A 20,916-nucleotide genomic window follows, 5' to 3' on the forward strand; every position below is an offset into this window, starting at 1 on the left:
TGAGAGACATCAGACATGTGACCCTACTTGCACATTTGAGGATTTCACCTGGCACCATCGGCTCAGGAGCTAAAAAGGAAGCTTATACTTATTATAGCCCCACCATAACTTTTGTTCCACAAAATTCCCTCAAAATGCAGTCACTGTGAACTGGAAACCACATACCACGTAATGACGAATTAAGCATTTAAACTTATTTTATATGCAGATGATAAAGATTATGGTAAACATATCTCTGCTCATCTACACCATCTATTCTTAATTATTTTCTTTGACAAATATTTAATTTAGTATAGATTTTCTTTTTTCTTTTTTAAAGAAATTGACGTGGCAGGGGCAACGCTGCAATTGACGCAAACACTAATGGTATTTGAGCTGGAAATGACCTTGGCCCAGAAAGCTACAGAGGCCAACCCCAACCCATACGCGGCCCAAAAGACTCAGCCCGACTCTCGGCGCTAATTTTGGCGCATTCTTTCAGCCGTTCAGCGAATTCCTGCCGTTGGATTGGCATCAGTCGCCGTTACAATTGAAGCGACTTAGAGCCCACTCACGTGGTCCGTGGATCGATCTTTCTCGTCCTTAAAGGATCTACTGCCGTTCTAATTTTCTCATCTCATCCTTCCCTCTTCCTCGGCCCCCCAAACCCTAAACCCCTTCAATTGGATCTCTCACCTCCATTCCAGCCGAATCGACCTCTCTCTGTATCTCCTTGATTGCTTTGCGTGGATATTTGCAGACGAATGTATTCGTTGTGACCCACAGGTTAAACTTTGTTTCTAACTCTATTGCGTTCTATTTCTCTCTCTATTTTATTGGATAGATTTTTCCTTAGGGTTCCGTGGGGAATAGAGATAAATGTCGTCGTTACTTGATAAAATGCGGAGAGGATATTGGATATGAAGGAAGGTGGTTTCCAGTAAAGGACACAACTAATGCTTAGGGTCCCGTGGGGAATTCGTTTAGTTAACTATTGAAGCATATTTGGTATATGTCATCATTAAAGCACACAACTAATGCTTCCAATCTTGTTGTGTGCTTCGGTTCTTGTGATTTCTTCCCTATACATTACGTCAACTTTGAGTGGATAAATGAAGACATTGGAAATCATTGGGAAAATGAGTATCAACTTCTAGCCGAAGTTACTTTTCCCCCCTGATGTATTCTGTCCAGTACCATCATTGCAAGAAGTTAGTACCAATGTGGCATATCTTTGTTTCGCTAATTGTTCCTTGATCTAGATCATATGATAACTATCAGTATAATAAAACCATATTCTTAACTTACTGTGCTGTAACTCTGTGAGGAATCTGTTCTCGACCTGGCATTTGTGATATTTGAACTATTTTGAATTTATATATATATCTTGTATGCTACTAACTTGCTACATCTGATATGTATGTCTTATGCCACTCTTTTAACTATATTAGCATGGCAGGTTGCTCGCCAGCCATAGTCTGTCACATTTACTTTGAAATAGAAATTAAGGGTCTTCTAAAAGATTAGGAAAATATCTTACACTAATTAACTACCGCCAGTGGCTAATGATTATTCACCTATCAGCAATTTCTTGTGTGTTTTACACTATGGGTTTCATCTAGAATAGAATATTTTTTCCTTTCCTGTAACTGTATTAATGTATTGAAAAGTGGTTTCCATTGTTGGAGTGTTTTCGAACTTCTCTTAGTTACTATATTGTCTGCAGACAATTAGTAGGAGGATTTTTTGGTGAGGCTATGAAATTTGTTATATAACATTTGGGTTCCTATCAGAAGCCTGTATCACAAAATGGCCACTTTGGTTGAAGCTGCAAATTCACATCTGGAACGAGCTGAGGAGCTTAAGACTTTGGCTAATGAAGCTTTTAAAGGTATGCTTCTTTTATTCCATGTTTTACTTTTAATTTCCTTGCGGGGGTTTTTTGTTCTCTTTCACAGAACTCTGGTTTCTGATTTCTTTTTTCTATGTTAGCTCTTCTTTGATATGCTCTTCTAGAAATTTTTTACTCACATGATTTCTGTACATATATAATGCTGAGAATCATCCAGCAACAAATTGCGGGACATGCTAATATCACCCAGTAACATCCTTCATGACTGCCGATATGAGTCCAGCGAGAAGTCAAAATAAAAGGGAGGGTTTAGTAAGGAAGCTGAAATGAGATCAGGGCTTTGGAATTTAATTTCATTTCTGAGTTTATGTAGTAGAGAACTAGAGATTAAATAAGTGTAGAATAATTCAGGGAAGGGAGCTCAAATTTTTAAGGGGAATGTATCTATCAGTTTAGTTTTTGTCGTGGATTTTTAAATACAGAGTTTGAAGTATATAATGAAACAATAGTCAATATGTTGTTGCTTTTTATGTATACTTGAATATATTATAGAGAAGCTTAACTGTTGGTACGCACTGTCATTGGTACTCTGTGGCACATCATTGTGTAACATCTTATGGGTGCTTCATTCTAGGAAAACATTTGCTACGTTTTTTGACAATACTATCTTCTCCATATCTCCTTTCTATCTTTTTGTTCAGCAAACAAGTTCTCTCAAGCCATAGAGCTTTATAGTCAAGCTATTGAGCTTAATGAATCAAATGCGGTTTATTGGGCGAATCGTGCATTTGCGCATACGAAACTTGAAGAATATGGTAGTGCGGTACAAGACGCAACAACTGCTATTGAGATCGATCCAAAATACTCTAAGGTGAGAATTGAGAACATATGTTGTTCCTCATTTGCATAATTATGTAAGACTAAGCACGTGCCTTGAAATTTCTTGTTGTAGGGTTACTACAGGCGTGGTGCGGCATATCTTGCCATGGGAAAGTTCAAGGAGGCTTTGAAGGATTTTCAGCAGGCATGTCTAATTACCTTAACCCAGTTGATTATGGCAAACTAGCCTTCTCGGATCAAAACATTCAAGTATATACATGAGCATGCAAGTCCATTTTTAGATATTTAGCTATACGTCTTGGCTATCATATTGTCCTTAAATCAAGAATTAATCATTTGAAGTATCTCCATAGATGGGAAATGGCATGAAATATTGATGAGTATCTTTGCACATCTTTTAGCCATGAAAGCATAGTTTAGGGGAGCTTTCATATTCTCAAAGAAGTTTCATATGAATGACTTTTTGTTATTGGGGAAAATCATATCTTAGGCACAAGATAACATTAAGTTAAAATTTGTCATTTACTAATATTTAAAATGTAAAACTAGTGAACAATTGTCTCATATTGCAATTTTCAACATATTGGAATTTATCAGGTGAAAAGGATTTGCCCAAAAGATCCAGATGCTACTAGAAAATTGAAGGAATGTGAGAAAGCTGTTCAAAAACTTCGATTTGAAGAAGCAATATCTGTAAATGACTCTGAAAGACGGCCTGTTGCAGAATCTATAGACTTTCGTTGCATAGGTATGTCCTACCATTTATTTGGTATCCCAATGCTTTCTCTTCTCTAGCTTATATTCCTTTTTGCTGCGCAATGCATATGCACGTACAAACATGTTTTTGTACACATAGAGACCATCAGTGTTTCTTAAAGAACTCATTATCCTATTGATATTTCATGTCAAGGTTTACTTTAGATGACTATTGGTACACATTTTTGTTTACTTTGGAGAATAGATGCTTTATTTAAAAGGCCTTGTTTGCTTTGAGATTAGGGAAAAATCTAGAATAACTATTCTAGATTCTTAATCCTAAAGTTATTTCTAATATTTACTTGAAATCTAGAATAGTGGTGTAATGATTACCTTTGATAAGACATATAGTTGAGATAAAGTATGAATGAGAAGTGAAAATTAACTGAAATGCCCTTGATTTGATATAGAAATTTAAATTTAAGTATTCTCATTAATAATAGGCATGCAATGTATACTTGTAAGCAAGGTTCTAAGTATCGATTTTAGAATCGGGATCAGATTCTTGAAAAAACGATATGTATCGGCCGTATCAGCTGTATCTGCCATCTGTTTTGGACAATTCCGAGCGGGGATCGATTAAATCGGCTATATCAGTCGATCAGTATATTAAATAACATATACAGTTGAAAATACTAAGCCATACTTTTGAAATCTGAAAATGCATTACTAAAACAATCAGTAGGCAGGCTCTATAATTTCAGTTGCAGTGTGACTCTCATTTTATTTTGAAGAATCATGGTTAGTCAATTGTCTGAAGCTCAATGATGTTTTTCAATCTGACAAATATTGCTTTCGGTTGCCCTATGTCATTTACAAGTGGAAATGTGGAATTGACTAGAATGTTGTCTTTGCTAACAGAAGTGGAGCCACAATATGCTGGAGCAAGAATAGATGGTGAAACAGTAACTTTGGACTTTGTGAAAAAATTGATGGATGATTTTAAGAACCAGAAGTGCCTACACAAAAGGTACTTGTTATTATTGTTGCAATCTTAATTAAGTCACTTTTCCCCTTTAGTTATATCACTTATCCTGTCCTTGGGTGTGAGTTTCTTATATTGCATCTTCATTCTTTAGGTATGCATTTCAGATTGCCTTGCAAACCAGAGAAATGTTGCAAGCAATGCCTTCTCTTGTCGATATCACTGTTCCAGATGGTCATCATTTCACAGTTTGTGGTGATGTACATGGCCAGGTAGTAATGATAATGCTAAATTTAGTTTTTAAGTAATTTAATTGAAATTAATCCCATTAAGTCTATTGGAACCTGCTGGTTGCACCATTTTCTGGTGTGCATTTTTTCTCAGTGATTCTTACGCATTTTCTGTTCTTCATGTCTGTTAGTTTCTCTTGAATTTACTTGCAATAAAGGGAAAAGGAGACAACTCAAATCTAATATGCCAGATAAAAATACTTTAATGGTGCCTCTCACAGAAATTGCTATTTACTAAATACAGTGGACTTATTCTTCTTTCTTCTGTACCTATCTTGACTAATTGTTGAATAAATAGTTATCTCTGATATTTGTGACATTATTGCACGTGTAGTTTTGTATAGCATCTGCTTTTAATATGCTGACCTGGCTCAACAGTATGTGATTCAAGAGCTATGTGTGTTTCGTCATGTGTGAAAATGTAATGTGCATTATTTAACAAATGTTTATTGTTTACATGATTGCAGTATTATGATCTGTTAAATATATTTGAGCTCAATGGACTTCCCTCAGAAGAGAATCCATACCTCTTCAATGGGGACTTCGTGGATAGAGGATCCTTTTCTCTTGAAGTCATTCTTACACTCTTTGCATTCAAATGCATGTCTCCAACAGGTAATCCTTGTCAGTTGCGTTTGTACTGCCTTCTTGATTTATGCTAATACCATATGTAAGTCTGTCTCCAAGTCCACTAACATGCATTTTGCTTAACACAATAGCTTGGGACTTGCATCAGCCAAACAGAAGATAATTATTGGTGTGTTTACGGTCGCTCATTATTATTACTCTGTGATGTGTTTTTTAATATTTTCAGCTATGTATCTTTCAAGAGGAAATCATGAAAGTAAGAGCATGAACAAGATATATGGTTTTGAGGGAGAAGTCAGGTCAAAGTTGAGCGAGACATTTGTTGAGCTCTTTGCTGAAGTATTTTGTTGTTTGCCTTTGGCTCATGTCATCAACAACAAGATCTTTGTAGTCCATGGAGGTCTTTTTAGTGTTGATGGTGTCAAGCTATCTGACATCCGTTCCATTGACCGTTTTCATGAGCCCCCTGAGGAAGGTACTATCTGATAATACATTCTATTTTTTTATTCACTATTTCACTGATTGAAATAAAACTGATAACTAAGAAGATGAACAACTCCTGCTTGATTGAAATTACCCTTTGTCTACTTGTTAGTCACCTTTTCAGGAATTAGTATGAATGTTTTCTTTGTGCTTGAATCTTCCATCATGCTATTTTTCTAATAATATCATCTATTTTGCTGAATTGTCAGAATGCATTTTATCTACTTATTCTTTTAATTAGTTCTCCTTAAGTGGTTAAATATTCAAATAATAATCATGTGAGCCTGGTTGATAGTTGCTGATTAGACAGAAGACAAGTGCCTTTCTTCCAATTGAGTTTGGTTTGTGAGTATGAAGAAAAGGTCATGCTTACACCAGAGAAAAGAGAAAGATGCAAAGTTCTATAATCTTGTGGAAACATTGAAATCAGTTTAACAGTATTTTTTCTTCCTTTTCTGTTCATCATCTAGCTAAGTATCTTGATCCCTTTCCTTATTAGGTTTAATGTGCGAGTTGCTTTGGAGTGACCCTCAGCCCCAACTTGGAAGAGGCCCTAGTAAGCGTGGTGTAGGTCTTTCCTTTGGTGCAGATGTGACAAAGAGATTTTTGCAAGAAAATAATCTGGGTAAGAAATATCAGTTGGAGCGTATACTAGGTTTATGTGCTACATGAAGCTTATTTTTGGTTTTGGTAGCAAAGAATTTTTATGTGTGAAAAGCTGTGCTTAATTCCTTAATGCCATTGACAGAGCTTGTTGTTCGGTCGCATGAAGTAAAGGATGAAGGTTATGAGATTGAACATGATGGAAAGCTTATTACTGTCTTTTCGGCTCCCAACTATTGTGATCAGGTACAAGACAAACATTATGAAATGCTTTCATTAGTTTGTATGTGACTGTCAACAATGTGCCGATGAACTGTAGGTCCTTTTTTTGTACCGATGAACTGTAACAGTATTTTTTTTTTCCAAATGAGCCCATTGCATAAGTAATATGCCAAGTTGCCAAGTCGTCAAGTCATCTTAATGAGTTTGGTGGATTCAGGTTTATCATTCAGTGTTTGATTGTATATATTGGCACACAGTTTTTTTGCTCTAAGAAAATTCTTTTCTAAATGGTATAAGATTATGAAGTTTGGTATACATAATTCTCGTGTTTCTGATTTAGGTTTGTTATTAATCACATCTTTTTTAAACCTTAAGCAAGTGGTCCACCTGGATTGATCTGGTTTTGGAATGATTGTATCTCCATTCAAAATTTCAAGTTTTTAATTATCATATTTTAATAAATGATCCTTTCTATGTGGGGCTTAAGGTTGGGCACCCTCTACTTCTAGAGCTTGTTTGACCTTGATGATGCTAGATTGAGGCTGAATTTAAGCAAGCAATTTACTTTTTGATGTATGATACGAGTAGCTTAAGCTAAAGAATTATTTTGCACCTGCTGCCAGACATGCCTAGGAATGCTAAAGCACCATGAAAGTGTTTTGTCATACATTAAGCAGATACACAAACGAGAAATGAACTTATCCTGCTTTGGCATATATTCAGCGGGTATACTAGAGTTGTGCCTTGCTTGCGGTACTTTGGGTTGTTACTGGTTTTTATCAATTGGCTGTTTTGGAGATTCTTTTGCTAATTATCATCTCCATTGTATTTAATGTACCTTGATATACTGAAATTAATTTTGTAACTTTGATGCAGATGGGCAATAAGGGTGCATTCATCCGTTTCACAGCTCCAGAGCTCAAACCAGATATTGTTTCTTTTTCAGCAGTGGTGGGCATTAAATTTATTTCTTATTTAGTTGATTTACAATACATCTTAGAAGTGTTGAATTTCTTGATGTCCTTCCAACTTTGATGAAGTGGGTAGAATTTTCAAAATCTCTCACAAGCACATTTTCATCCACATGGACATTGATTCCTAATTGCCAATTCATAACTAGGAGCCTCATGGGTTAAAGTGTGCAAGACTTAGGCATGTCTAAGTAATTTACTAATGTTACCTGTTCCAAGTATGTAGCATGTAAAGATCTGTTTGGCCATGTATTGGCAATCTAAGTCCTTGCAGGGCCATCCAATGTATGGCTAGCAGGTTGCTGTCTTACCTTTTAAAATGCTCCATGGCATGGTTCCAAATTTCTGTTATTTATATTATTCTCTCATGCAACCACTTAACCTCTTTGTACTATTATTCAGAACTGGGACCTGTTTAATTGCTATCTTCACACTTTACAAGTGTGCTGATTCCGTTTCTGTCAAATCTTGCAGCCACACCCTAATGTGAAGCCGATGGCATATGCGAACAACTTCTTAAGGCTTTTCTCCTGACTTGGTGTTACTGTATTATTGTCTTGGCAAGCATCAAGGATGATGAAGTATTTAAGGGCAAACAGACTGCTGTTGCAATGGGCAAAGGCTGATCTTTCCTTCACAGGCAGTCGCTATGCAATTTCGGACTGTGCTACTATTGATTAAAAAGAGTGGCTTATTGGTGTCTATTTTTTTTGTTGTCTCTGCAATAACATTATTCTTTCCTCAGGAATGTCAAGTAGGCTTATTCATTATGATGGCAGTCTATACAATTTATCTTTGCCTACTGCACATTTGCTGTTGCCACTGTTGTACGTCAAATGGCCAAGTCAGATCTGGCCTTAGGCTCGGGAATTATGTACTGGTGAATTGTGATATATTATAGTGTAGTATGCTGTCTCTGAATTCTTGAGGTATTCTCCTGCTCAGAAGATATTATCAGGCTTCTATTAAGCGTTTCCACGAAATCATTTGTATTTGTAGTATCGAAATTATCAAATATCATTTGATGTGTCTCTTTTATTGCTATTTACCGGCTTTATTTTCTGAGGGCTGCTAACAGGATCTTTAGTGGAGTTGATAGTATGAAATATTGATTGCATACTTTAACAATATAATTGTCGAACTCTAGTGGTCGAGTATGTGTTTTCTGGAGCATTAATTGGATGAAAAAGTAATTTTTTATTTACTCTTGGATATTATTGAAGTATTTTTTTTTTGAAGTAATGGATATTATTGAAGTAGTGTAAAGTCGGATATTTTTCCAGGAACAATCTTTGTTACTTAATAGGTAGGACCGTAACAGTGCAGCTTTCACCAACTCGGTCTAATCGTTTGTAAAATATTTATCAACGCTGCTTATGGCTCCTTTTCACTCAATTAGGGTGGCTAGCTCAGGCTAAGTTTAAAATTAATTTTAAGTTCACTTTTTATTTAGGCTCGGCTCGGCTCGGCTCGGCTCTTTAATGGCTAAAATATCTATCTTACTAAGGCTAATCACTTACTATAAATGGCTGCTGTTATATGCTTTATCAAGTACGATAGTAGGGATATTCGGTTGGACAACGACTTAGATGTCTACTAGTTATTTTGGCCGAACTAGTCCTCTCCGAAATCTATTTAGTCAAATAGAACACACTACAAATTTCATACCAAAAATAATTTATTTTACAGTAAGTTTAGCATTTTTACTTGAGTTCAGCTTCTTATATTTTATATAAAATTATAAAATACTGATCTTATAAGTGTCTTTGTTTTAAAAAAAAACGCTTTATTAAAGAGAAAAATGAGTAGATATTCTTTTTATTTAAAACACTAAATAGTTAAATGCTTTTTTTTTTATTAAAGTTGCTAGAGACCTAAACCCAATAAAAGAAGGCCTTAGGATAGGCTTGACCTTTAGAGGAAAGATACCTTACTCAAAATAGAATAGAAGTAATGAATTCAGACGTCCCACTATCAAAAGAACGAATCACTATGACGCGCATCTTGGCGGTCGTGACTCGTTACCTTTGGTGGTTTTGATTCTCCCAAATCGAGAAATAGGTTTTTGAATTCCATATATTTCCTATATATATATATATATATATATATAAGGTATCCTCCAGATAATATAAATTGAACATCATAATTTTATAACTTACATTTTTTAAATATAATATGACATTAGGAATATAAAAGATAAATAAATATAATAATTTTAATCAAAACTTAATCAGACCTCAAATAACAAAAATATAAAAAAAAAATTGAGCATTATAACTTTATCTTTAGTTTTCCACTTTGGTCACAAAATGTCATTGTAAATATATTAAAAAAAAATTATGAGTTGGCATTGCGTTGTTGTTCCTCGCAACGAAGTAAACACAGAATTACAAAAGAATGACAATAGCTTTTTCAAAATTTAATTTTAAATGTTATCTATTTCATTTGCAGAGAAAATGCTAAATTGTTTAACATGATATTGAATAATTTAATGTTTTCTAGGAAGAACCCTTCAGCATTTTTATCTAAAAATTATATATATATATATTAAATTTGGGTGTAAATTATCTTAGTAAATAATAAAATATAGGAGACGACTAGTTTGGTCCAAAACTCTGGCATCTTATGTTGCTCAATTGCTTTTGCTCCGGTGCTACTTTTTTGTTTACATAGTACGGTGTCCCTCTCACAGGATATATCGTATCTGCAATGTATGCTGATGTGGCAGATATTATTGGACATGGCTACAGACAGAAATCAGAATTTTTACATTGCTGTACTATCACTCACCGCTCTTTTCAGTTAATGGGTATAAAGATTGATTCAAGTTGATGGAAAGAAAAGCAAACAGACGATCCCCGAAAATAACTTGCCTTTCTTCGGCCAATGATTCCAAATTTCCAACCTCGTGCGCTCGTGAAAAGTTATTGGTTTGAGAAAATTCCCATGTATTACTCACTTTTCTTTTTCTTGTCCGTCTCTCTGGTTGCTGTTATATAAGAAAACGCGCACCACCCTGCTTCATCCACCACCACTACCACGAATAAGACTAAGTTTTGCTCTATTCTCCTTCTCCTCCTCCTCCTGCTTTCTTCCAATTAATCCCATCATGTCCAGTGACCCTTTGGTTTTGGGTCAGGTCGTAGGAGACGTGCTGGACCCGTTTGCCCGATCCGTGCCACTTAGAATCTTGTACAAGAGCAAGCCAGTTATTAACGGGTCGGAGTTTAGACCATCTGCTGTTGCTAGCAAACCTAGGGTCGACGTCGGAGGAGAAGATCTCCGTATATCTTATACTCTCGTAAGTTTATTTATAACACCTTTCTGGTTCTCTTGCTGTTGAGTTGTTTTATGTTCTTTTTTTCTTCTCTGTCTTCTTTTTTGCTAGGTTATGGTGGATCCAGATGCACCGAACCCAAGTAATCCGACGTTACGAGAGTACTTGCACTGGTGAGATTGCGATTGCCAATATGTAGACGTCTGTTTCTTGTTATCTATATATTGATCATCATGAGCATAAATTTATGGCTGTCATAGGTTGGTGACGGACATCCCAGCAACTACGGATGCAAACTTTGGTGAGTTGTGCTCTAGATGCCAAATATAATAAGCAAATGCAACACGTAGTATCTGTTAAGCGAGCTGAAGTTATATATAACCTAAACCTAGTAACAAATAAATAGACATGCAGATCCAAAGCAAGCTTCATTAGTGGTTATTCGTTAATTTTCTTAGGCCAGGAGATAGTATGCTACGAAGGCCCACAGCCGAGGGCAGGGATCCATCGGATGGTGTTCGTGTTGTTCCAGCAGCTGGGGAGAGACACCGTGTTTGCGCCGTCCGTCCGACACAACTTCAGCACCAGAAACTTTGCAAGGCAAAACAACCTAGGGTTGCCGGTCGCCGCCGCCTTCTTCAATTGCCAGAGGGAGTCTGGCTCCGGTGGTAGAAGGATCAGAAATTAATGAACACTGATGTTTACTATGAATTATAACGCATAAATAAATCTGCATATATATATATATAATATGAAGAGAGAGAGAGAGAGATGTATATGGACGAGTCTATGAATGTACTTGTCCCTATCTAATGCAAAATATCATGCTCTATGGGCTATTAATGAGTATAAGTCTTGTGGTGAATGCACGCTAGCTTTATATATATACATTTATTTAATTGGAGCTGCAAATATAAATCATGACAACGTGAAACTTGGATATATAACGCAGTAGTGACAGCACATTTTAGATTCTGATTATTTGAAGATTTAAATAGTTAAATTAAACGGCGGAAGAGCACAGGAAGAGCAGAACGTGTGATTAATCCTCTTCGGTGAGCAAAGGTGGCATGCACAACGTGTCATTCTCGACAATGTAACATGTAACACAAGAAATTCGAGGAATTAATTTTGGAGAAGGCAAAATTATTAAAAGAAGAAGAAGAAGATATTTTACATTATTTTATAACGGGTATAAATATATTTTAATATTTAATTTTAGATGGGAAATCGTTTTACCCTCTTTAATTTGATTAAATTATAACAGTTAATTTTTCGTCCAAAATCAATTATATTCATGTCTTTTTATTTAAACAAAAATAAGTTTTCTCTTACTAAACTTTTGTGTTATATAGCTGAGTCACTCCAAATATATATTTATTTAATCAAAGCAAAATTATTTAAACTATTTTTAAGTTTGTATTTAAAATTTCGTCAAAATGTAAAGAGACGTAGTATAATTTAACACGAGATAGATTCCAGAATTGTTATCCCACTTGATGGACTTGTCGTCATCGGATAAACGTGATATCTAATTCTCTATCCAACCCATAACGGGCCCACCTCTGGCTTTCACGCACACAGTCACACTCTCCTAGAAAAATGAGACTGCAAAACGGGACCCCATAAGGAGAGGTAGATAAATTATAGAATTCGAGAATACTACTCCTGTTACGCTATCGATCTCGTCCTTCTTCTACAGCAACCAGGCACGTCAAGTAACCGACTCCTTCCTTCTTGCTCTTCCTCTCTCGATGTTTGTATTAGGATTTTCTTTTATCTAGGCTTTTGATCTCTCGCAGTTGGAGGAGATGGAACAAGGTTTCGATTCCTCGACTCTAGCCCGCGGGCGGCTCGCTGTCCTCGCTGCGCATTTCGCCGCCGCCTCCAACGGCGGCGTCTCGCCTCTTCTCGAGAGATCCCCCGTCGCGGCTTACGATATCTCTCGCCCGCCGGCGAATCTCGGCGGCTCGCTTTCCGTGATCGACGGGAGAACCGGGAAGAAGTACGAACTCAAGGTTTCGGAGGAAGGAACCGTGAGAGCTACTGATTTCAAGAAGGTAAAGATCCATCCTTTTCCGCCCCTTTTCACGAATTTTTTTCCCTTATTTACCCCGATCTTACTTAGTTTTAAATATTTGGATTTGTTATTAAGTAAATATATAATGATTAATATGCATTTGTTAAATAATCAAGTAAAGTTCGAATTTTGTGCGATTAACATGGAGAAGTATATATATATATATATATATATCTTCTTCTTCTTCTTCTTTTTGTTGATATTGTACAGATTACCACTGGTAACTACGACAAGGGGCTCAAACTATACGATCCGGGCTATATTAACACTGCTCCAGTCCGTTCATCCATATGCTATATTGATGGAGATGAAGGGATTCTTCGCTACAGAGGATACCCAATTGAGGAGCTAGCTGAAAGAAGCTCATTTCTGGAAGTGGCCTATCTCTTAAGTGAGTCTTCTTACTTGCAAGTTGGTGATTTGGGTTAATTTGGTGTTCTTCTTGATGGTGATTTTTAACATGTCTTGCACATAGTGTATGGGAATTTGCCTTCTCAGAGCCAGTTGGCAGATTGGGAGTTTGCAGTTTCGCAGCACTCTGCAGTTCCTCAGGGAGTTTTGGTCTGTAGTCAATTTCTTGTGCATAACTTTAAATTACTTCATTTAATGCGCAACTTGGAGTTATGTTTTCAGTTCAATTCTGATAATAATCATTCCACTGTTGTTTTGTCTTGGCAGGATATCATACAGGCAATGCCTCATGATGCACACCCAATGGGTGTTCTTGTCAGTGCGATGAGTGCACTTTCTGTCTTCCATCCTGATGCAAATCCTGCTCTTAGAGTAAGATACAATTTGAAGAATTTAATAAATATGCAATGAATTGGAGTTTGCTCTTTCCTATGTGTTGCGTAGCAAAAGGTTTTCTTGTAGTTTAGTAATGCAATGGATCATGCAAATGTATAATTAAGCTTTTATGGCTAGAAATACTTTGACAAGCATCATTACACTCATGCAGGGTCAAGATCTTTATCAGTCGAAGCAAGTAAGAGACAAGCAAATTGCACGGATACTTGGAAAGGTATGTCTGGAATCCTTGTTAATATGGTGAATGTAAATGTGTCTCTGATGTTCAAAAAGTTCTTGGTTTTCTACCTTTTTAATTGATAACAAATTAACATAGCATTATTCCAGGATGCAGCAATGTTACCTCTGAAATCCCCTGTCATAATTTCTGTCTGGATAAGTTACAAATTTTCCTATCCTCCTACAATTGATGTATTTCAATCTTTAGGCACCTACAATTGCTGCTGCAGCCTACTTGAGGTTAGCGGGAAGGCCTCCTGTTCTTCCTTCAAGTAACCTTTCTTATTCGGAGAACTTCTTGTATATGTTAGACTCACTGTAAGTTCTCATAAATGTACATCTTCTGCTTATGTCTATAATTTGGTTTTCTGTACTTATTTCTTTCTGAAGCATAGGGCAGTTGAAATTTGAGAGACAATTTTGGTCGGAAATGTAGTGAATGATCAAATTTTCTTTAATTTGAGAACTATTGTTCATATATTCATGGATGAGTTTTGCTACTGTTGCAGGGGTAACAGGACATATAAACCTAACCCTCGACTAGCACGGGTTATTGATATTCTCTTCATTCTTCATGCTGAACATGAAATGAACTGCTCTACAGCTGCCGCTAGACATATTGCTTCAAGGTATGTAGCTCATACTACATCCATCATAGTGGAAGATGGATAATTTGTCGCTCATATGTTGTTCTTCATCTAGTTGGGAACTAAAGGAATGGGGTTTTCTTATTTTTATTCTTTATTAAATTTACAGTGGTGTTGATGTATTCACTGCTCTTGCTGGAGCAGTTGGAGCTTTGTATGGTCCACTTCATGGAGGGGCAAATGAGGTATAGCATGGTCCTTTATTTTGTAGTTTATTTTTTCATGCTCGGGACATCAAATTTGTTGGTTGGCTTAAATAGAACTGCAAAAAACTGTAATGGGTTTCACTATTTTATGGTGAAAGTGATGAGCAAAGTCAAAAGGATATTTTCTGTTAATAGTCAGCTAGATGTAGCCAATTCTTTTGGTCATTAATTTACTTTAATCCAGACTATCTCTAGTGCCTTACTGGTGTGTTTTGTGCTCTAGAACTTCTATGCAAAGAAAGTATGCCAACTATCTCAGTGGAGTAACTAAATATTATTTATTCTTTATGCTAGGCTGTCCTTAAAATGCTCAGTGAGATTGGGAAAGTCGAGAATATTCCGGACTTCATCGAAGGTGTCAAGAACAGGTGATCTGTGTTTTTTTTTAATTTGCGCTAGAAGTGTGTAATTGTATGCTGCTTAGCTTATATCTTTACACGCACTTTGTGTGTGAACTTGTTAGGAAGAGAAAGATGTCAGGATTCGGTCATCGTGTGTACAAGAACTATGATCCTCGTGCTAAAGTCATTCGCAAGTTGGCAGAGGAAGTCTTCTCAATTGTTGGACGTGATCCTCTCATTGAGGTTGTCTTCTTTTTCCCCTTCAACACAAGGAGAAGGGATTCATTATCTTAACATTCATTAAGAATAGCATTTTTCAACTAATTGTAGGAGTAGGAATAACCAGAAAAACTATGTTTTGTTAGGTGGTTACACATAAGCATCTTTTGCTAAAAGATGTGCTTCTTTCTTTTCATTACATGGGATATTTTAAATTTTTAATGATATAATTGCAGTTGTTGTGTAGATTTATATCTTGACACCATGATCTATAACTGCAGTATATACTAGATACAGTATGAGCAATTGCAACATGATACAGATGATCTGCTAGCGAGGACAATAATATAGGTTTCACATTATGAAGCCAAAAATTGATTAATTTTATGCAAGATTGAAGTCGGATTTCTCTAGTTTTCTAATACATAACCAACTGGTAGTAGACAACTAGATCGGATGTAGGTCTCAGAGATGAAGTCATTTAAGTTTGAAAAGTAAATCTTGTGCTATTTGTAAATTGCTAATCTTTGTCTAATTTCAGCATTACATGCTTCTTTCGTAAGGTGGATTTTTATCTTTTGAATAAACAGTATCATTGTACTCAAAAGTCTAGAAAAGCTTGCTCCTTATCTTGTCTTCTGTCAATATCTCTTCATGGATATGTTTGTGTATGAGTGTGTGCAACCATGCAAGATAGAAGGTGCAATGTGATGGTTGCTTAATCAAATGTTGGTACTCTTGTTCCAGTTTAAGATTATTTTATATTTGAATATTCTCAGGTAGCTGTTGCATTGGAAAAGGCTGCATTATCAGATGAATACTTTGTTAAGCGGAAGCTTTATCCTAATGTGGATTTCTACTCAGGCCTAATTTACAGGTAAGTTGATGACAATCATGTGATAGGTTGTATCATATCATTGCTTTGGAAGTTAACAATTTTCTACTGTAAAATCAGAGCAATAGGATTCCCAACGGAGTTCTTTCCTGTTTTATTTGCCATCCCTCGTATGGCTGGTTATTTAGCGCACTGGCGAGAATCGCTTGATGATCCTGATACAAAGATCATGAGGCCACAACAGGTCAGTATGAAGTGCTTGTAAAGATTTACTTCCAACTTAATTATTTTTACTAGAAATTGTATGCCCTTGCTAACATAATATGGTAGAAAATGGTCCAATTCCTGAAACTGATACAAAAAAGATGGTATATCAAGTGTTAGATGCTCAGTAGTGATTAAGATTTAAGAATTCTAATGGTTTCTTTTGATCTTTTAGGTCTACACTGGTGTATGGCTTCGACACTATATGCCTCTCGAAGAACGACTGGTATCACCTGAAGCTGACAGGCTTGGGCAGGTAGCAGTTTCAAATGCAACGAGGCGCCGGCTGGCAGGGTCTTCTGTGTAGCTCAGTTCTGGCTGATGACTGTCAAATAATAAACTAAATGAGCGTTACCATTTCTAGCATAATTATAGAGTGGCTGGACAATAAGCGATTTAGCTGGATCCAAGCTATTGTTCTTGGTTGACATGAACAGTCAATAATGTGGATTAGCTGATTGGCAAATAATATAGTCGTCAATCAACCTGCTAAGTTATTTTTAGTTCAGATTGTTTCTCTCATTTGTATGGAAAATTGTTTCTTCTTTCTCATAAGGAGAGATTCATGTCTTACTTGACTTGCAAATATGCAACTCTTATATTTTGTTCTGTGCTGAATGAATATTCGGTTTCTATAGAACTTTCATCAGCTATGGTTGTACTAGGGATAGGGATTTTCCTTTTGATCATCTATAGTTATTGGCCTTCGATTCTAAGCGAAGCTTTTTGTAACCGTAGAAGTTAGCTTATAAAATTTTATTTTCTTTATTTAAAAAAAAAAGAGTTTTGTACTAGTGACACTAGGTTGATGCCACAAATTTGTGATTTTTTAGTAAGAAATTTTCCTATGTATCTTACAAACAAAAGATGTCCAGTTAGCTTGACCAGGATATGTGAATCAAGATGCTGGTATAATTCGCTCTTATGTTGTATATGAAAATCTTATTACTGGAACATGTACTCATTTCAATAGTTGGTGAAGCTTACGACTTGATTTAAATCTCGCTATTATCACTGTCATACCGCCTTACTCCTCTCTGTTAGAGTTATAACTGTTAAAGAGTTATAGTCATGGCCTGATAGAGAAAAGGGCAATTTGATTCCGCATGTTTGTCATTTTGTAAAAAATGCTCTGCTGCTGTAACTTTCTACCTTCTATTCTATTCTATTACCACCCAAAACATTAACGCCATTCTTCAGTTTGCAAAATTCATATATACCAAATTGCATCATGCTACGATCCAAAACCTCCCTTTCCATTCATTATGCTTCCCTAGACGGGAAAGGAATTAAATTAGGGTACACACTAATAATGGTTAGCCTTAGCCCACTCTATCTATTTGGAGTTGCCAATCCGCAAGCTCTTGAGAAATGAACTACTCTTTGTAATCTCCCTCAGGGGCTTGTCGGTAAAGCGGATGACGTTGTACGCGCAAGCTCCGGCCACCGTCCCACATATCGGCCCAACTATGTATACCCATATACTCTCGTACCGGTTGGCCACGATCGCCGGCCCGAGGGTTCTCGCCGGATTCATCGATGCCCCTGATATAGGCCTGTCAACATAAAGTATATAAGAGGTGGCACGTTTTGAAAAGTAAGTCTTAAAGATTGGATAGGTGTAGGTGTGAATACCCAGCAAACAGAACGTTGAGCAGTACTGTGAATCCCACAGCAAGACCAGCGAGTTCTCCAATCTGAACAAGAGGAAAAATTCGATCAGCTATAAGAATTGAGGATGATCACTTGGCTAAATCAAATCATGAATCGTGACTTACTGCTCTGTTATCAGTGGCCACACCAGAGACCACAAACATGAGGTAGAAGGAGATGATGAACTCGAGAACCAAAGATTGCACGTCGGACCCCGCCGGAATTGTCCCATGAAAGAGCTCGCGCTTCCCTCCGAACAGTAACCGCAGCGTTCCGCTTGCAAGCGTTGAGCCCAATAGTTGGGCTCCAATGTAAGGCGGCACCTGCACCAGTTCAACGTAATTAATTAATTATCAACGAGATCATTAAACTCTCTCTCTCTCTCTCTCTCTCTCTCTCTCTCTCTCTCTCTCTCTCTCTCTATATATATATATATATATATACATAAATCCTAAAAAGTTGAAGGTATTGGATGATAGACCTGCTTCCATGGAAACCTTCCAGTAATGGCAAACGCAATGGAGACGGCGGGATTGAAGTGTGCACCGGAGATGTGACCAACGGAGTAGATCATGACCATCACGACGAGGCCCCACACGATGCATATGCCGGGGAATGTGACCGTTCCCTTGCTTAGATTCACCGTCACCGACGCACAGCCAGCAAAGATGACGAAGTAGGTCCCAATTACTTCAGCAATGAGCTAAACAACAATAATAATACTAATTTAAAATAATAGATAGATTAAGTGATCATTTGTGGACCAACTACCAAACGTAGAGTACTATAATATGGAAAGATTAAATTTGTCTACAAACGCACCAATCATATGGTTGGATAATAATTTAATTACTAGGATAAAGATATGATCCTTCTATAGCAATCATTGATTCAGACCCTCACATGTACATGTTTTCTATAGCAATAATCTTTTCTCTTCAAAAAGGAGAAATATTAGATCATCCAGCTAAAAAGCTAAAACAATCCATGCATAATTACATCAAAGCAATCAATTAATCTCATATTAATCCTTCTAACAAATATTGGAGAAAAGAGGGGAATTAAGTTTCTCTAACCTTTTGCATGAATGGAAGAGATATGCCCAGGCCATAACTTTTTCTGGTAGAGTTGTCATATCCAACCTCCTCTACTCCTCTTCCCTCCTCGATAGCTCTCTCATCCACTCCATAAGAACTGGAGCTCTCTCCTTTCCCGTCCATGTCTCCCCTTTCTTCTCTCACTGCCACCACCCCGAGAGAGAGAGAGAGAGAGAGAGGGCCCTAAGAGGATAGCCAAAAAGAGCAACTACCAGAATGAAGAGAAAACCTCAATACCGTGTTCCTATTTATCAACACCCATGGCCCAGAATTCTAGTAGGAGGAGAAGACCCAAGAGAGCTCTCAATTGACCAATCCAAGTCTGTGTACTTACCTCGATGGATGCAAAGGATGGGATATATGCATACGTAGGTATGGATAAAAGGAGGGATTTTTACGGGGATTCGTTGAAACGCTTGAAGGTCTAAATTTGGCGTTTGGGGAGAGAGAGCGGAGGAGGGGAGGAAGAGAGCATTGAAAGCTGCTCCAACTATCCAACAAATAGTAGGAATATATATTAAAAATAAAAGCTAGAGTAATCCAAAGTTCGTGTATATATCCAATCTCAACATTTTCCACAGTTGGTACGTAATATAAATTAAGAGTAGTTTCCTCTTTCGTTGGATGAATTTAATTTTTTTTTTCTTTTGCCGTCTAGAATCCATCGAAATAATTGTTCGGCATGAAATTACGAACAAACAGTTGGCAGACAAATCGGATGGATAAGATATCCACGAATCTATCCCGAGATCACGGGAAGCTCGTTAAGACATATCCTAATTAGAAGATGCCATTTTCCAAGGGAAGACGTAGAGTACAAGACGGATCTTAAATAATTGAGTTTGAATTGGCCTGACTTAATTCTTTTAATCAATTAAGAAAACATGGCGTATACTTTTATTATGTTTACTGGACCGTGAAATAATTTAAGAGTTCCTTTTTCTTAGTACATCTACTGCAACGACTTGATCCAATAAATAATTCTTTGTTGACATTATCAGCTGACGTGCTGATGATTTCATCATACGTATTGGTGAGCTGATAGCAGAAATGTAATCCAAGCCTTCACACTTCAATTTTGTTCAGTAAATTAATGCAAAGGAGTCGATTCTCCAACGTTCTTCTCTGTCTCTTTCAATTCTTAAACACAGTCTTTAGAATTAGAAACAGTCTAAACTACAAATTAGTGGGGAGTTGGTGTTGAAAATTATCATCTCCACTATGCACGCTTGATGTCTCCTTCGTGCGAATCTTTGATTCGTTTCTCCCACCACGTCAAGAGTTTACTGACTAATAACTAAAATATAGTCAAAAGATTGAATCCCCCCGTGTCTACACGAGCTTCTCACAAAGCACAAGTCATGGATATGCTGTTAATTTCTGTCGAATACTTGGTGCATTCTTGTGAGGTCTTATGTTTGCTAATGAGATATCACGCCGCAAGACCAGCAATGAGTGGTGAAATCATCAAATTAGTGTAGTTTTTGCTTGAAGGTCTTCACTTTCTGGACGAAGAAAATTCAAACATTGTATATTATACTTTCTAGTACAGTTTTTCTTCTCATTTTCTTGAGCAATTGGAAACTATTACTACTAATAATAATTGTACAGGTACCAATTAAGGGTTGGGACAAACCCAGGGTTGTTCATTCCTTGCAAAAGCAAAAGAAAAGGACGGAAAACAAAGTTTTCTGTAAAAGCTGAAATAAATAGACAAACAATAATTAATTCTTAGGTTTTCTGAAAAATTTAGGCATTCAAC

At 36.7% G+C, this 20,916-nt stretch overlaps 4 protein-coding genes across 8 annotated transcripts; 3 read left to right on the forward strand and 1 right to left on the reverse strand.

Moving 5' to 3' along the window:
* The first annotated feature begins 556 nt into the window (after window positions 1-556).
* On the forward strand, window positions 557-8,492 carry LOC140792944 (serine/threonine-protein phosphatase 5). Of its 2 annotated transcripts, none has more exons than XM_073144206.1 (13): window positions 557-765; window positions 1,706-1,870; window positions 2,533-2,702; window positions 2,784-2,855; window positions 3,269-3,419; window positions 4,289-4,397; window positions 4,507-4,624; window positions 5,110-5,257; window positions 5,457-5,705; window positions 6,213-6,338; window positions 6,462-6,562; window positions 7,415-7,489; window positions 7,984-8,492. In XM_073144206.1, exons 2-13 carry the CDS (start codon window positions 1,789-1,791, stop codon window positions 8,041-8,043), a joined length of 1,461 nt encoding a protein of 486 aa, XP_073000307.1. In that variant the 5' UTR covers window positions 557-765; window positions 1,706-1,788; the 3' UTR covers window positions 8,044-8,492. The 2 variants fall into 2 exon arrangements, with proteins under 2 accessions (XP_073000307.1, XP_073000308.1); XM_073144207.1 differs by having other exon boundaries at window positions 623-765; window positions 1,773-1,870.
* Window positions 8,493-10,553: 2,061 nt separating this feature from the next.
* On the forward strand, window positions 10,554-11,596 carry LOC140792617 (protein FLOWERING LOCUS T 1-like). The gene is made up of 4 exons (XM_073143717.1): window positions 10,554-10,810; window positions 10,898-10,959; window positions 11,047-11,087; window positions 11,245-11,596. The coding sequence occupies exons 1-4, from the start codon at window positions 10,619-10,621 to the stop codon at window positions 11,472-11,474; spliced, it is 525 nt and encodes a 174-aa protein (XP_072999818.1). The 5' UTR covers window positions 10,554-10,618; the 3' UTR covers window positions 11,475-11,596.
* Window positions 11,597-12,361: 765 nt separating this feature from the next.
* LOC140791966 (citrate synthase, glyoxysomal-like) lies at window positions 12,362-17,053 on the forward strand. 2 transcript variants are annotated; one of them, XM_073142702.1, is made up of 14 exons: window positions 12,362-12,495; window positions 12,589-12,846; window positions 13,077-13,257; window positions 13,342-13,427; window positions 13,545-13,649; window positions 13,825-13,887; window positions 14,101-14,210; window positions 14,402-14,521; window positions 14,649-14,724; window positions 15,040-15,113; window positions 15,209-15,329; window positions 16,085-16,182; window positions 16,261-16,384; window positions 16,580-17,053. In XM_073142702.1, the coding sequence occupies exons 2-14, from the start codon at window positions 12,598-12,600 to the stop codon at window positions 16,709-16,711; spliced, it is 1,539 nt and encodes a 512-aa protein (XP_072998803.1). In that variant the 5' UTR covers window positions 12,362-12,495; window positions 12,589-12,597; the 3' UTR covers window positions 16,712-17,053. The 2 variants fall into 2 exon arrangements, with proteins under 2 accessions (XP_072998803.1, XP_072998804.1); XM_073142703.1 differs by having other exon boundaries at window positions 12,370-12,504.
* Window positions 17,054-17,639: 586 nt separating this feature from the next.
* LOC140791873 (aquaporin NIP1-1-like) lies at window positions 17,640-19,760 on the reverse strand. 3 transcript variants are annotated; one of them, XM_073142567.1, is made up of 6 exons: window positions 19,489-19,645; window positions 19,134-19,337; window positions 18,539-18,760; window positions 18,183-18,380; window positions 18,040-18,101; window positions 17,640-17,960 (listed from the first exon to the last, which is right to left on the reverse strand). In XM_073142567.1, exons 2-6 carry the CDS (start codon window positions 19,275-19,277, stop codon window positions 17,741-17,743), a joined length of 846 nt encoding a protein of 281 aa, XP_072998668.1. In that variant the 5' UTR covers window positions 19,278-19,337; window positions 19,489-19,645; the 3' UTR covers window positions 17,640-17,740. The 3 variants fall into 3 exon arrangements, with proteins under 3 accessions (XP_072998668.1, XP_072998667.1, XP_072998666.1); XM_073142566.1 differs by having other exon boundaries at window positions 19,134-19,362; window positions 19,489-19,622; XM_073142565.1 differs by having other exon boundaries at window positions 19,134-19,760.
* Between the last annotated feature and the right edge of the window lie 1,156 nt (window positions 19,761-20,916).

This window comes from Typha latifolia, chromosome 7 (assembly GCF_019914945.1).
Source record: "Typha latifolia isolate L0001 chromosome 7, TyphaL0001v2, whole genome shotgun sequence".
Lineage (NCBI taxonomy): Eukaryota > Viridiplantae > Streptophyta > Magnoliopsida > Poales > Typhaceae > Typha > Typha latifolia.

Excerpts from the sequence above, each read along its gene's own strand:
- LOC140792944 (XM_073144206.1), top strand. The coding sequence starts at position 1,789 with ATGGCCACTTTGGTTGAAGCTGCAAATTCACATCTGGAACGAGCTGAG. Across the intron at positions 4,625-5,109 it reads GTGGTGATGTACATGGCCAG|TATTATGATCTGTTAAATAT; the intron begins GTAGTAATGATA and ends ACATGATTGCAG. Across the intron at positions 5,706-6,212 it reads TCATGAGCCCCCTGAGGAAG|GTTTAATGTGCGAGTTGCTT; the intron begins GTACTATCTGAT and ends TTTCCTTATTAG.
- LOC140792617 (XM_073143717.1), top strand. The coding sequence starts at position 10,619 with ATGTCCAGTGACCCTTTGGTTTTGGGTCAGGTCGTAGGAGACGTGCTG. Across the intron at positions 10,811-10,897 it reads TCCGTATATCTTATACTCTC|GTTATGGTGGATCCAGATGC; the intron begins GTAAGTTTATTT and ends CTTTTTTGCTAG. Across the intron at positions 10,960-11,046 it reads TTACGAGAGTACTTGCACTG|GTTGGTGACGGACATCCCAG; the intron begins GTGAGATTGCGA and ends TGGCTGTCATAG.
- LOC140791873 (XM_073142565.1), bottom strand. The coding sequence starts at position 19,277 with ATGGACGGGAAAGGAGAGAGCTCCAGTTCTTATGGAGTGGATGAGAGA. Across the intron at positions 18,761-19,133 it reads CTCTTCCATTCATGCAAAAG|CTCATTGCTGAAGTAATTGG; the intron begins GTTAGAGAAACT and ends ATTGTTGTTTAG. Across the intron at positions 17,961-18,039 it reads CTCAACGTTCTGTTTGCTGG|GCCTATATCAGGGGCATCGA; the intron begins GTATTCACACCT and ends TTATGTTGACAG.
- LOC140791966 (XM_073142702.1), top strand. The coding sequence starts at position 12,598 with ATGGAACAAGGTTTCGATTCCTCGACTCTAGCCCGCGGGCGGCTCGCT. Across the intron at positions 13,428-13,544 it reads CAGTTCCTCAGGGAGTTTTG|GATATCATACAGGCAATGCC; the intron begins GTCTGTAGTCAA and ends TTGTCTTGGCAG. Across the intron at positions 13,888-14,100 it reads TTGCACGGATACTTGGAAAG|GCACCTACAATTGCTGCTGC; the intron begins GTATGTCTGGAA and ends TTCAATCTTTAG.